Here is a 14,184-nt window from a genome sequence, read left to right on the forward strand (position 1 = left end):
CATTTAAGGATCACTCCCCTGAGCGATGTGAGATGTTACAATCCACTCTCCTTAGGGGCCCGACGTCCTCGTCGGCACACTTCTGGCCAGGGATTGGCTCTGATACCATTTGTCACATCTCGGCCCGGGAGAGACCACTTCCCGGGCTTGCTTCATCACCGTAGCACAATATTGTCCGTTTTTGGCTTATCATTCCCTCACGGTTTTGTTTTTGGAAACTCACGAGCAACTTCCCAGTGGGTCACCCATCCTGGGAGTGCTCTGGCCTCTTTCTCGCTTAACTTCGGAGTTCCTACGGAATCCGAAGCCAGTGAGCTCCCAAAAGGTCTCGTGCTAGGTAGAGATGTGAATATACATTTAAGGATCACTCCCCTTGACGATGTGAGATGTTACAGATTAGGCTAATATTACTCGAGCAAAAAAGAAGGGAAAATGAAAAGCGAAGACAACCAATCATTTGATCAAAAACCACCTTTGGAGCCTAAGCACAACTCCTCCATTACATGTAGACACACTCTAATAAAACCAAATTCTACCGTTATTAGTAAGGTCATCTGTATTACAGAGTGAGTCAACTCTACGTGTTCAAAGAGCATTACTCAATAAATAATTATAGCACTAGTAGTCAGATCAAATTTTCTTCCCAAAAGTCTATATTTTTTGTATGTGCGCGCCAAACACTCAACGTTTCCTAATAAGATATTCCATATATGGACATGAGAAACCTGCAACTTGCAGGTGCAAGGTATTGTAGTAGGCCACCGAATTCAAGTTTGAAATGGCTTCAATATCCATTCAACGTATCCAAACCATTTTTTAATGCAAATTTGGCGGGGGAAATATAAAAAAGAAGTGGAAAGCGATCCTCTCTCCGGATCCCTTCTGCCAAATCCACTAATACCACAAATCCGGACCTTTGAAATTTGATCAAACGGCTACAAACAGGAGTATTCTTTAAAAGTTATAATAACTTTATCCGTTGGATCAAATTTCAAAGATCCGGATTTATGACCTTGGTAGACTTGGTGGAAGCGATTGGGAGAGGATCCCTTTCCAAAAGAAGTAACCCTAGGAGGCCGACGTGCCTCCAAGTGGCAGCAACCCATCAGTCCCTCCCTCACCCCTTCTGTCCTTCACTTGCCATCACCTTTTCTTTTGTCCTCTAATGTCAACTTTCCAAACAGAAACAGTCAAGAGTCCATGCAATTACATTATTCGTTTCTTTCTTTACCCATCACTTTAATTTTTAACACAAGAAATTGAGAATAATATGTTGATTTTTTGTTTTTTTGTTTCGAGAAATTAGAAACGTTCTTCTTGTCAAGATTTCAACGAAAAGGGTATCGAAAGAGTTTCGTTTGCTCTCTCTGGTCTGAACTTGAATCCTAAACCCTAAACTGCAAAGGCAGAACCGAGCATTTTCGCTCGTTGATCCATTTTCGAACGTCAATCGCAGAAAATTTTGGTACGAGAATTGGCATAAGCATAGTGACATATGAAATGGAAGCAGCTCTTGTTCCTCCTCTAATGGTTTCCACAGGATTTTTGCCAACTGGGTCGTTGTTACAGTCGTTGGTTCACATATGCAACGAAGTTTGCTCCATGGAAAAGCTTCCGGTTCTACAGGGCCGGAACATCTCCACCATGATAAGGAGGATCAAGCTTCTCGCTTCTCTGTTCGAAGAGATACAAGAGTCCGACGGGCCGCTTCCTCCCTCTTCAATCCTATGCCTCACGGAGCTTTTCTCCGTGATTCGAAGAGCCAAGTTTCTGATCCAAGATTGTAAAGACGGGAGCTCTCTGTGGGGGCTTATGCAGACGGAGTTGGTTTCGAATCAGTTTTACGTGCTGGTCAAGGAGTTGGGGAGGGCGCATGATATTTTGCCTCTGAGTTTGCTTAACGTGACGGCAGATATCAAAGAGCAGATCGAGCTCCTCCACCGGCAAGCGAAAAGAACGGAGCTTTTTATCGATCTCAAAGAGCTGCAGAGAAGAGAAGAGCTTTTGGTTTTGATGGGAAGCAATAGTGAGAAGAACAGGAAGAACAAAGGGTTCATAGATTTGGTCAAAGTGAGAGATGTTCTGAGCAGCATTGGCCTGAGAAACGCCGTGGATTACGAAGAAGAAACTTCAAAGCTCGAGGCAGAAGCTCACAAGCAAGCAGGGAGTGGAGGGCTGATTGTGGTGTCCAACATAAACAATCTTATTTCCCTTGTGTCGTACTGCAAAACCATCATTTTTATAGATGGTGAAATCGAAAAACCGTGTAAAGAGGATATGAAACTGCACTGTCTCCCCTCGGGTAGATTTTATGATCACTCTTCATCTTCTCAGTCGTTGATCCCCAATGTTCCGGATGAATTTCGCTGCCCGATTTCATTGGACTTGATTAGAGACCCTGTTATTGTAGCATCCGGGCACACTTATGATCGAAATTCGATTGCACAATGGATAAATTCGGGGCACCAGACATGTCCCAAAAGCGGGCAGAAGCTGATTCACATGGCGCTTATTCCCAACTACGCACTCAGGAGTCTAATGCAACAATGGTGTGAGGAGAACAACGTTCCCACAACTGAATCCTCGCAGTCTTCTTCCTCCGATTTGGCGAGGAGCAGCAGCAAAAGGGAGTTGTACGAAAATGCTGTCGATCACATTTCTGTCGTGAAAGCTGCTGCTGATGCTGTGAAATTGACAGCTGAGTTTCTGGTGGGAAAACTAGCAACTGGCTCCCCAGATATCCAAAGGCAAGCGGCCTATGAGCTCCGATTACTTGCCAAAACCGGCATGGATAATAGAAGGATAATAGCAGAGGCCGGAGCTATTCCATTTCTAGTGACGTTGCTGAGATCCCATGAACCGAGAATTCAGGAAAACGCTGTCACAGCGTTGCTCAACCTCTCCATCTACAACAACAACAAGATTCTGATCATGGCGGCTGGAGCAATTGACGAAATAGTAAACGTCTTGGAATCGGGGAACACAATGGAAGCAAGAGAGAATGCAGCAGCAGCAATTTTCAGCTTGTCGATGATAGATGACTGCAAGATAACGATTGGAAAGCGCCCTAGAGCCATTCCGGCATTGGTGGGGCTTTTGAAAGAAGGCACTCCGGCTGGTAAAAAAGATGCTGCCGTAGCACTCTTCAATCTTGCACTCTACAATGCCAACAAGGTGAGCATTGTGTTCGCCGGGGCGGTTCCTCTGCTCATCGAGCTGTTGATGGACGACAAGGCGGGAATTACAGATGATGCCTTGGCACTGCTTGCTCAGATTTTGGGTTGCTCTGAAGGACTGCAGGAGATTGGGAAGAGCAGGATATTAGTGCCTATTCTTATCGATCTCTTAAGATTTGGTTCACCGAAAGGGAAGGAAAACGCGATCACTCTTCTGTTGGGGCTGTGCAAAGATGGAGGAGAGGAGGTCGCAAGACGGCTGTTGATGAACCCGCGGAGCATTCCTTCACTCCAAAGCTTGGCTGCAGACGGTTCCTTGAAAGCTCGAAGAAAAGCTGACGCAGTGCTTCGATTACTGAACAGGTGCTGCTTCCAATCTCACGACCAGATTGGATGACAGTGTTGAAAGAGTGTTTTGTTAGATACAGTTCCAAGTGTATATTTGTGCAAATCAAGCACAGAAATGAAAGTGTTGATTAATTACTGCAAATCTTCTTCAGCTGCAGATTCAACTTTCAAGAACTGCGCTACTCTTTTGTTAAAGATTCGCGTCGAATAATTTGGCATACCGGTTATGTTTCTTGCCGGATCTACTCTCGAAATTTCACAGTTGGTGCTCGAACAAAATGATACACACTATACATTTATTGAAAACGAAATAATCGGATACATTTCATTGCTTCATTTTTACATCAGTTTCTCCAGGAGGAAACAACCTTTCCCCCTCACCGATAATGAAAGAAACAATGGATACAATGAGCTGCCGGAGTGAACCCTAAAGAGGAAAAAGAAGAAACAATTCCGAAGACGAAAATGGTTTAACTGTGTTAAACCAATCAGAGCTGAATGCTGATATTATGAGGGTGAGTTCCACATCCACCGGTGAACCACGATTCACCTATGGTGAGGATGAGTATTTTGTATTGTGCTTTACAACTCTACCAATTCCAACTGAATATGTGTGCCCTTTAACCTGTATTCCCAATGCCAGCTTCCACCATCCATCATGTTCTGTTCAATAGGTTCAAGTCGGGAGTCGAAACCTGTAAAATCAATTAAACGATGGATGAATTGGTGAGTGATTGCCTAGCACATATTTATGTATGTGACAATGAATTCAGGTCTGCGTGCGTGTAAGAGAGAAGGGGGTCATTTCTAACCATCAACGTTAGGCTCAACTACCTCTCCCTAAATTTTCTTTTTTTTTTTCAAATCAGAAAGGAAAAGGCCGACAACTATCCTCCCCCCTTCCTTGGATTGCAAAGGATATGGTTCGTATTGGACTAAGAGAGCTCTTCAGTTCAGTTTGGTATTTTGCGTAGCAGGATATCAAAGTACCATTCACATGCTCACATTCCCAAGTATAATGAGTAATGTGTTATGCTGATTATCTGGAAGAGTGCTTTTAAGAAAAGTCATTCTAGTCGGGGTTAGATATCTGCAGTTAACGGAAAAAAACTAACCAACTAAGCTATCAAAGCCTCTTAATCTTATGTACCTGATTCTCCAGCTGTGATCTTCATTCAGTAGCCATTTGGAACTTCAAATGTGTGATTTCCCTGCATCCGGTTGTAAGCAGCAAATAAGCTTCCTAAATTTACTTGTAAGATAAATGCATACCAGCTACCAGCTGGAAAGGTGAACTCCGAACAATTAGATGTTAATATTAAAAATCTCTTGAAAAGCCTTTGAAATTCAACGATTTCTGAACAGTTTTGTCTACCCTCCATGCATATCTATACTAATTGGTTGTCAATCTAACCTGTAAGGTAACATCAGTTGCCCCAAATTCAGCATTTCCATGTAGCACGACCTTACATGCCTCAATGCGTTTAACATCATGCTTCCAGTACACATTGTCTTCAAAATTCCAGTCAATTCCATCATTTAGCACCTTTACATTCTGTAATTTACATCTTCCACACCTATGGGATGGACAGACTGTAAGTATAAGTCCAATTGTAAAATGGACTCATCGTTTCTGAAGAGACTTAAAAAATAAAAAGTAGTAGAAATTAAAGCAAAAATCTACCTGTGCCCGTATTGTAAAATGGGTTCGCCGCTTTGATCAATCCTAGTTGAGCCCATAACGTTGGCAGCCTCTACAATCAGGCTTCCATCAAGCTGAAATGTAGGAAGCAGTGATTAGCAAAGGAAACAAAAACTTCATAATCCTTAATTTAATATGTGAAAAGTATGAACCTGAACATTCCTCCACAGGAACTCTGCAACCTCTACTTGTAACTCAGAGCCCTCGGATATTGAGCCTCCATAGAACTAATAGACAAAGACAATTTTCTGCTTAACTATTGAGTTCTTCAATATTTGAATGAAGAAAGTAAATAAAATATACACAGCAAAGTAAAGGGAGAAAATGCGCTGAACCTTAAAATCGTGCATTAGCTCACATTGACTTACTTTTTGTCTGGTGACCTCCCAAAGTGGGCCAAGAGCAGGGTGCAGAAGAATAAGAAATGGTGGTCCAGAACTTTGATATTTTTCATTACTTTCAATCTGCAGCATATCAGAAGTAGAATACCATAACTGAGCATAAAAAAGAAATTCATAAAAAACAAAAAACTCTATGGCTTGCTACAAGGATTAAATGAATTTGCATTGAGAAAATACTTGGGAGCTGTTTGGTATCCTTCTTGGATCCAAATTTTTTTGTTTTTTGAAACTAATGAGGACTAAGTAACGTAGCTACATTCATCATTTTTTAAAACTTATACAATTGTTTTCAAATTGAATACCAAACAACCCCTTAGCATCTAGTGATAGCTCACACCATGTGGAAGTAATTAACATTATTACAAAAGAATTAAGGGGATGTACCTCAGGAAGTTCAATATCACATTGTGAAAGAAGATCATGGGCATTCCGTAGGATATCCAACAGTGGACCATCAGGAGTCTGCACATGAATTCAACCTAAACATATTAAACTTAGGGAGAAAATTACGTCTATACTGTGCCAAAACTTAATTCAGTCCAAGCTCTACTTCTAAATTGGAGACAGAGAACACATACATACTTGGTGCAAAGATTTCTCTGCATGTCTTCTTTTTCTCTTAGCAGATGATGTGACCCTTCTTCGTTCATTATAAACAATGAATGTATCAAGCTTATCTGCCAACAGTTATAGCCACTAAAGTTATTGATAAGCATAAAACATAACGGGAATTGGTATGCATCAATGATCCACCATATAGACAGAAATAATACCTTCAATACCCTTATAATATCGAGATGGACATGTATTAAGAAAGCTGTCAGCAATATTTTGCATTGTGCATTCAAGCCTTCCACCAGAGACACTGTGACAAATGAAAAGTGATCAGAGACTGGCTAATAATCATTCATGTGTACAAGTTCTGACTCTTCTTATGGTGCACACTGTAATGGTTAGCATACCATGCAGAGTTACTAATATTCATTGGTGAAAGAAGGTAATTTGAGGTTATCTTTGCATATCTACTATCAAGTATTACTGATGCAGACAAAATAGTCAATTGTGAAAACAGCACTTTAAAGTTTTAAGAAAGTACCTGTGTTGTTTACCAAATTGGTCTATAAATGTTATAGGCTTTTTAACATTCAGCACCATGCCTGGTAAGCTGTTTCCACTATTACTTGATCCGACCGACTCTGCTGAAGGCAAATCTACATACAAGATGTTTGTATTGGCAGGGAACTCTGCTTGCAACCTTGAACATAGAATGGTTAATTACTGCATAATGAAATTCAGTAATAAGAAATCATATTGAATTTTCCACTCTGCTTCATTCCTAACATGCCAAACTTCACACTTAAAAAAGCATATTCAACAAGATGGGAAATTAGCATAAAGATGATCACTGAATAACAACAATGGAAATATGTAACGGAAAAAAAAAACTATTGTATAAGCTAATATTCTAGTAAGCATGCTGTTCACATGCCAACAAGCATGGGGATATCAAAACACATAAATCATATACATTAGACTAGAGATTTGGATTCATAGAATTGTATACCTATTTCGAGAATGAGGTCCGTCTACTATCTCAAACTTGTCAAACTCTGTATTCGATGCATGGTAAACCATATGCCCACCTTCCATCAAGAATTTTTTTCTCAGTAAGGACATTAATTCCTTCTGTAGCCCCCAAGTTCCTCTTACAGGATGCAAACCCCAGTTTCTGTAGCAAGTAAAGGCAAGTAGTAAAAACAGTAAATGAGAAGAACTTCCAAGTCTCTAAGGACTCTCTAGTAACATAGGTACTGTTTACTGTAAACTCAAACAAACTCCGTAGTCCATAGCAATGGAAATTAGATAAGGAGTAGAGTGTTTGACCTAAACTAGGAACTTCCTGCTCTTTTGCAACTAAGGATTAACTATTTAGCAGGTTCCAGGAAAGAGGGGGATCTAAAATCACTTTTTCACAAGTGTACCTTGCCATGATGTAAACCAATCCCTGCCAGTGCCAAGAGAGTCAAATCCGTAGCCGCCACAACATTGCTGGAAAGCCACCATATATAGGTCAATACAGAGTTTGGCATCCAAATTAACAAAATTTTCCAACAGAAGAAGAATAAGGGACTTATGTTATTAAATATACTACTATGGCTCACCCAACTTGTCGTACAGTTGCACCCTTCCGTCCATGATCATAAAACCATTTGAAAATGCCTTTATCATAAGCAAGTTTCCATATTACACCATGACCACGGGGCTTGCATACGGGTGCAAACGGTTTTGTGATTATCCATTGCCCATTTTCTGCACCAACAGCTGGGACAAGGGGCCGGAAATTCACAAGCAATTATCTCAGCAATGACATTCATTGCTCAAACCAGATAGACTATTACACTGTAGACAACCAATAACAGAAAATAATCTCGTAGTTTCGCACATTAAACCTGTTCAAAAAGTTGGAAACCTGATCGACCTCTTCTAAACCATTCAAGTTTTTCACAAAGAGAAGTTATGTGTTCATGGTTGTTCTTTGCAGCGCTTGTCATAATTGCAACAGGGGTGATGCATTGTTTCCGGTACATCTTAAAGTACAAGAACTCTCTAGCCTTGCAATTCAAACACACAAAATGTAAGATGCATATAACTCCACCATCTACAAAATAATTTTAATGTTAACTCATTCTTGTCAAGTGCTAAGCTTGACAAACAGAGAACTTGTACCTGAAGATCTCTTATAAGACCTTCCAATAAAGTCTGTCCACAATATGGAAGCATTGCGGCAGGGAGACATTCACCTGTGTTGGGATCAACCAAACCAAGCCTGTCCGCAGAACCTCCCAAAGGATAAATTTCACCTAGGTCTGGCAAACCCTAAAATGAATAAGATCATTTAGTTCAAGTGAAACCAATTTTATGTCATTCACGTCAAATGAGCAACATACCCCGGCACCAACCTGAATTCCCCATAAAGCAGCTTGAGATGCATATTCTGCATTTTGAGAAAGATCAATTTCACCGGGAGCATGAATTTCCAAAAACTGGCATTCCATTTTCTCTTGTATGCTCTTGGCCCAATTTGTAGTCTGCATTTCGACTCTCGATTGAGCTAGAATCTCCAATACTGTCATCTGGTATCTGCACCAAATATGTAATTAGATTCATTTCGATTCTCAATTTAAAAGGGCCCAACGTGCTTCCAGCCACCAAAAGCACTTCTCGCTATGTTTGGTATATAAACTTAAAATTGCTTCTCGGTCATAGAAGCACTTTCTGAACAAGAATTCTCACCTGCTTTTCCAGTAAGCACTTGAATTTTAATACTCCTAGAAAGCTCAATAGTATAGTTAAAGTTTAAAAATTGACAATAAAATTCAGAAGGGAATAGTTAACTGACCCAATAATTCCTCCAATGCAGTTATAGAACTGTTCAATTTCTCCCAAATTCTTCAAGAGCTTCTTCAAGTCCTTCAAATCTTCATCATTCAAAGGCAAAGCTCCATTCTTCATCCCCGAACCCTCGCCATTCACATCCAATTTCTCAATCATTGCAACGAGCGCGTAAAGCGCGCTCTTCACCGAGCTCCGGGCCGACTCCACCTCGCCGCCGTCGAACCCGAACCCCCAACCGAGCACGTGCTCTTGCCCCGCTGCAACCAAGCATTTAAACAAGAACAGCTCTTCAGAGCTCAAATTGAGTGAAGCTAAAGCCGCGGAGAAGCCGCCGCTGCCGGAATTGAAGAATCGCTTCACTCTGGAATCGCCGTCGATCACTCTAAGCTTGGCGCGGAGGGAATCGCAGTCGGCGAGCCTGGAACGGAGCGATTTGAGGCGCGAGAGCTCCCGGTGGAAGTCGAAGTCGGGAGCTCACGGCGCGTACTCTACCGGAACGGTGGTGACACGCGTGATGTGGCACGACGGCGAGCTCGACGATAAAGAAGAGGAGGAGGAGAGAGTGTGGGAGAGTGAGGGTTTGGCGAGGCGGAGAGAGGTGAGGGAGTGGAAGTGAGAGCGGGGAGTAACGGAGGTGAAGAGCAAGTATGTGTTGTTTCGGTTGAGAATTGGGGTTGTGCGCGCCATTTTTCACACAGAGAGAAAGCCAGAGCGACTGAGAGAATTTGAAGAAGAAGGAGGGGAGAGGGAGAGAGAGAGAGAGAGAGAGAGAAGAGGAGAGAGAAAATGGAGGGAAGGGTAAGGAGTAGATGCTGAAAGAATATACGGGGAGGTTGACAGGGAGCGCGAGAGAGGTTCCAAAACCGTCCAACGGTGGAGGAGGAGGAGGAGGAGGAGGAGGAGGAGGATGGCGTGGCCTAAATATCGAGGCACCTCAGACGCTGTGGATCTCAGTCTTTTTCTTTTAAGTTTTCATTTTATTTCTATTGAATTTTTGAATTTTTAAATAAAACTGATTTTTGTCCTTTGCGTGGCGTCATATAGGACTTACTAATTCGGAGTCTAAATAAATAAAATTAGGATAAATTACACAAAATTACCTTAATTATTGGACTAGTCACAATTTCATACCTTATCTTTAAAAAATGTTAATGTCATACCTCATTTTATGAATTTGTTACAATTTCATATATTCCGTCAGTTTGTCTGTCAATTATTCCCCTAAATAGTGACATAACTTGAGACAAACCCATTTTCAATTTCAACTAGATTAAAAAATTAACTAAATATTAAAAATTAAAAAATTAAAAAATTAAAAAACCATACCCACACACACCCAAATCCCCTTCCTTCCCCCTCACTTCTATGCAACTCCCGCCCTCTCTTCCTCCATCTCCACCTCTCTCCCATGGCGCTCCTCCCCCTCCCCCTCCCCCTCCCCCTCCTACACACCCATCACCCTCTCTACCCAGTTTTCACTTCAATCTCACTTCACTCTTGCACCTCCACTGCCTCACTGAAAAGGAAAATGTTGGCAGCTAAAACCCTAATAAACCTATCGCCATCACTCAAGCTCCCAAACAACCTCTCTTTTTGCCACAAATCCCCATTTTCTTTCTCGATCCGCAACATTCTCCCCCAATCCCCGTTGTCTCCTGATCCCACCCCGGGACAACTCCGAGTTGACATCCTCGCCGAGTCTCTCCCCTTCATCCAGAAATTCCAAGGCAAGACCATTGTTGTCAAGTATGGTAGCGCCACCATGAAATCCGAGTCCCTCCAGGCCTCCGTCGTCAACGACCTCATCCTCTTCTCCTACGTCTACCTCATGCCTATCCTCGTCCACATCGGCGGCCCCAAGATCAACCTATTTGCTCCAGCCGAAGGGGGGAAGCGGCGCGATTGAAGAATGTGAAGGAGTGGGAAGAGAAGCTAGAAGTGGAGGAGACGAAGGCGGGTGGGATCTAGGTTGGGTGGTTCTGGTTTTGAGTTGGGGGAAGACGGGAAGAAAGGTGAGGGGGAAAAAGGTGGGTCCCACATGCAAAAAAAAAAGAGTTTTAACAAAAACACTCATGGTGCAGTTCACTTTTAACGAAAAATCACATTTTTACCTTTAACTGGCACTATTCACTATACCTTTAAAAATGGCTTTTCTTTAAAAGAGAAGTTTTTTTGGACTTTTCGTTAGTTTTCCTAAAAAAAAAGATTTTATTTTTTTAGTTTTTAACATTTAATTAATTTTTAATATTTTAATAGAGAGTGGGCTCCGTCTCAAGCCATATCATTATTTAACAGAAGAATTGACAAATAAACTGACTGAATGTATGAAATTGTAACAAATTTGTAAGATGAAGTATGACATTGACATTTTTTAAAGATGGGGTATGAAATTGTGACTAGCCCAATAGTTAAGGTAGTCTTATGTAACTTACCCATAAAATTATTATCTTCCGTCTACAAATCTTCCCTTCTTCTTAGTTCTTTACTCTCTCTTACAATAGAGAGATTTTTCTATGTGCTCAAAATACAAGTCAGGAGACTCGGAAACACATATTATTAATCAATTTGAGGAAAATTTGATAAAGAAAGTTTTCTTCTAATTATATAATAAGATATGCCGTACTATCTCGTATTTCGAGCAAATTGAAAAATCTAACCCAAAAATGAGCAAAGGATGAAGAGATGAAAGTTGACTGAAAAGACTAATTTGGAAAACTATTCCGTCCAAAGAATAGTACTTTCACCTTTCAGCTTCTTCCGGTTAATATGAGATGTTAAAAACCGATTTAGATAAAACTTATTTTTATTTTCCCATTTTAACAATTTTTAAACACTAAAAAAAATATTTATTTCCAGTTTTAACGTTTAAATTCTTTTAATCTTTACGCTATAGACTGATCCGACGGTCGATAATTAAAATTTGGTTTAATATGGAAGTACTAGCATAGACTTTTCCATTTTTGTAAAAATTCTAATTAGTGCATGTGTTATGTTAGGGTTTGCCAGCTCCTTTTACACTCTAGCTAATTAAGGTTAAATTTTTTTTAATCAAATCCAAACTCAATCATCTCAAACTCTATATAAATTAATACATTTGGAATCCATTTTTAACAGATTTCGTAATTAATTGCGTCTTCATTTTTCCAAGAAATTAAACACATTAATCATGGAGCAAAAAACCACCGTCCTCTTTTTACTCTTATTCTCTTTGGCCTCCTTTCTATCTCTACTAATCCCAACCACCGCATCTCCGCCTGTATCCGCCGTTTTCGCCTTAGGCGATTCAACGTTGGATTCGGGCAACAACAACCGCCTCCCATTCACCCTTTTCAAAAGTGACCACCGTCCGTACGGCCGGGACTTGCCAAACCACGTCCCGACGGGAAGGTTTTCCAATGGAAAACTATCAACGGACTTCATGGTCTCCAAACTTGGCCTCAAGGACTTGTTGACCGCTTACCGTGACCGGAGACTGACTGACCGTGACTTGCTCACCGGTGTCAGTTTCGCGTCAGGTGGTAGCGGTTTGGATGATCTGACCTTGGCCGTGTCGAAGGCTACGAGTTTGTCGAGGCAGTTGGAGGACTTTGATGAAGCGTTGAGGAGGATGAGGAGAACTGTTGGGGAGAAGAATTGTAGTGAGATTGTCAACAACGCTGTGTTTGTGATTAGTGTTGGGACTAATGACATGGTGTTTAACCTCTACGATGTACCTGTTACACGGAGGAAAATTGAGTTTTCACCTTCAGGGTACCAGGATTTTCTTCTCAAAAGACTCGGGTCGTTCATTCAGGTATATAATTAAGTAACCCTTAATCAAGTGACCTGGTGAATTAGTAATATTAACTAGCGGTGTTACAATCAAATCCTAGGTTTTTTGCTGTAATTTTAGCCATGCATGATTATGATGGTTAATTGAGTCTATGATTCTAATGTTTTGTGTGCATGCATGATTATTCGTGCAAGTCCTTTCCCTAAAAAAAATTAAAATTTAATTAAACTTAATTGATAGTAACTAAGATCAACTTAGATCTACCAACATGGTATTTAATTTTGGTATGTACAACCAATTAACAACTAGCTACTTATGTTTGGCCTACATTAATCGATTGTCATTACTAAAGGGGAACATCTAAGGGGTTGTCTAATTAAGGTAGGGTTTACTGTTATAATTTTGCATGTTGATGTTATAACTTATAATTTAGATAAATTAATAACACTACCTTCGACATGCTATGCTTATAATGTTATTCATGATATGCATGGCAGAACCTACATAAGAGGGGAGCGAGGAGATTCCAGGTGGCGGGTCTTCCGCCAATTGGATGTCTGCCAATGCAGCTGACCATTGGCAGCATCTTCAATGGGCTTCGGCGTGTGTGCGTGGAGCAGCAAAACAAGGACTCTCAGGCTTACAACACCAACCTCCAAGGCCTCATCCAAAGATTGCAAGCCTCCCTCCCCGGTTCCAGGCTCGCCTACTTCGACACCTACCATCCCATCTTGGACATGTTCAATAACCCATCTAAATATGGTAAGTACATGGTTTTGAATATTGTCACGCTTCTTATCATTTTATTTTTACATACCTAATATACATATATATATATATATATGTTTTCTTTGATTTTCTGTGCTTAATTTTTTATTGATTTCATTTTGTTTTAATACTTGATATATGTGTGTAGGGTTTGTGCAAACACATGCAGGATGCTGTGGAACAGGGATGGTAGAGTTGGGTCCAATGTGCGGGAAGCTTTCACTGACGTGTCCAGACCCTTCTAAATTTTTGTTCTGGGATGCCATGCATCCTTCCCAAGCAGCATACAAAGTTCTTGCTGACATATCAGAGAAGACGGTCTTGCCGTACCTTACTGCTTGACTGGATATGGATTGATCAATTTTTTTTCTTTTTTCTCGTAATTAGTAACTTGGACAAGGTAAATACGGCAGGATATATATCGCACAATCAGTTCGATCCAAGAATGCATTCTTTTCCTTTTTTTCAAGTTTTGAAATAATATAAATTTGGTTAGCTTTTACTTTTTTTTGGGGGAAATAATCCTTGGTTACTTTTGAAGCATGTAATCATATAAGGATTGTGTTAAAGAAAAAATGTTGCTCAATAATTTGCCTTCAATATATTGTTGTATAAAAAAAT

General features: G+C 40.7%; 2 protein-coding genes and 1 pseudogene across 2 annotated transcripts; 2 read left to right on the forward strand and 1 right to left on the reverse strand.

The window, feature by feature from the left end:
* Positions 1-1,211: 1,211 nt before the first annotated feature.
* LOC103417779 (U-box domain-containing protein 1-like) lies at positions 1,212-3,666 on the forward strand. Its single transcript, XM_008355936.4, has one exon. It carries the CDS (start codon positions 1,501-1,503, stop codon positions 3,571-3,573), a length of 2,073 nt encoding a protein of 690 aa, XP_008354158.2. The 5' UTR covers positions 1,212-1,500; the 3' UTR covers positions 3,574-3,666.
* A 153-nt stretch (positions 3,667-3,819) lies between these two features.
* LOC103417800 (UTP--glucose-1-phosphate uridylyltransferase 3, chloroplastic-like) lies at positions 3,820-9,993 on the reverse strand (annotated as a pseudogene).
* A 2,160-nt stretch (positions 9,994-12,153) lies between these two features.
* LOC103426433 (GDSL esterase/lipase At2g40250-like) lies at positions 12,154-14,071 on the forward strand. The gene is made up of 3 exons (XM_008364522.3): positions 12,154-12,816; positions 13,293-13,557; positions 13,712-14,071. The coding sequence occupies exons 1-3, from the start codon at positions 12,190-12,192 to the stop codon at positions 13,903-13,905; spliced, it is 1,086 nt and encodes a 361-aa protein (XP_008362744.2). The 5' UTR covers positions 12,154-12,189; the 3' UTR covers positions 13,906-14,071.
* The last annotated feature ends 113 nt before the right edge of the window (positions 14,072-14,184 follow it).

This window comes from Malus domestica, chromosome 01, assembly GCF_042453785.1.
Source record: "Malus domestica chromosome 01, GDT2T_hap1".
Classification (NCBI taxonomy): Eukaryota; Viridiplantae; Streptophyta; class Magnoliopsida; order Rosales; family Rosaceae; genus Malus; species Malus domestica.

Bases quoted from the DNA above. Each gene is read 5' to 3' on its own strand.
- LOC103426433 (XM_008364522.3), top strand. From the start codon at position 12,190: ATGGAGCAAAAAACCACCGTCCTCTTTTTACTCTTATTCTCTTTGGCC. The intron at 12,817-13,292 runs GTATATAATTAA...TATGCATGGCAG, and splicing joins GACTCGGGTCGTTCATTCAG to AACCTACATAAGAGGGGAGC. The intron at 13,558-13,711 runs GTAAGTACATGG...ATATGTGTGTAG, and splicing joins CAATAACCCATCTAAATATG to GGTTTGTGCAAACACATGCA.
- LOC103417779 (XM_008355936.4), top strand. From the start codon at position 1,501: ATGGAAGCAGCTCTTGTTCCTCCTCTAATGGTTTCCACAGGATTTTTG.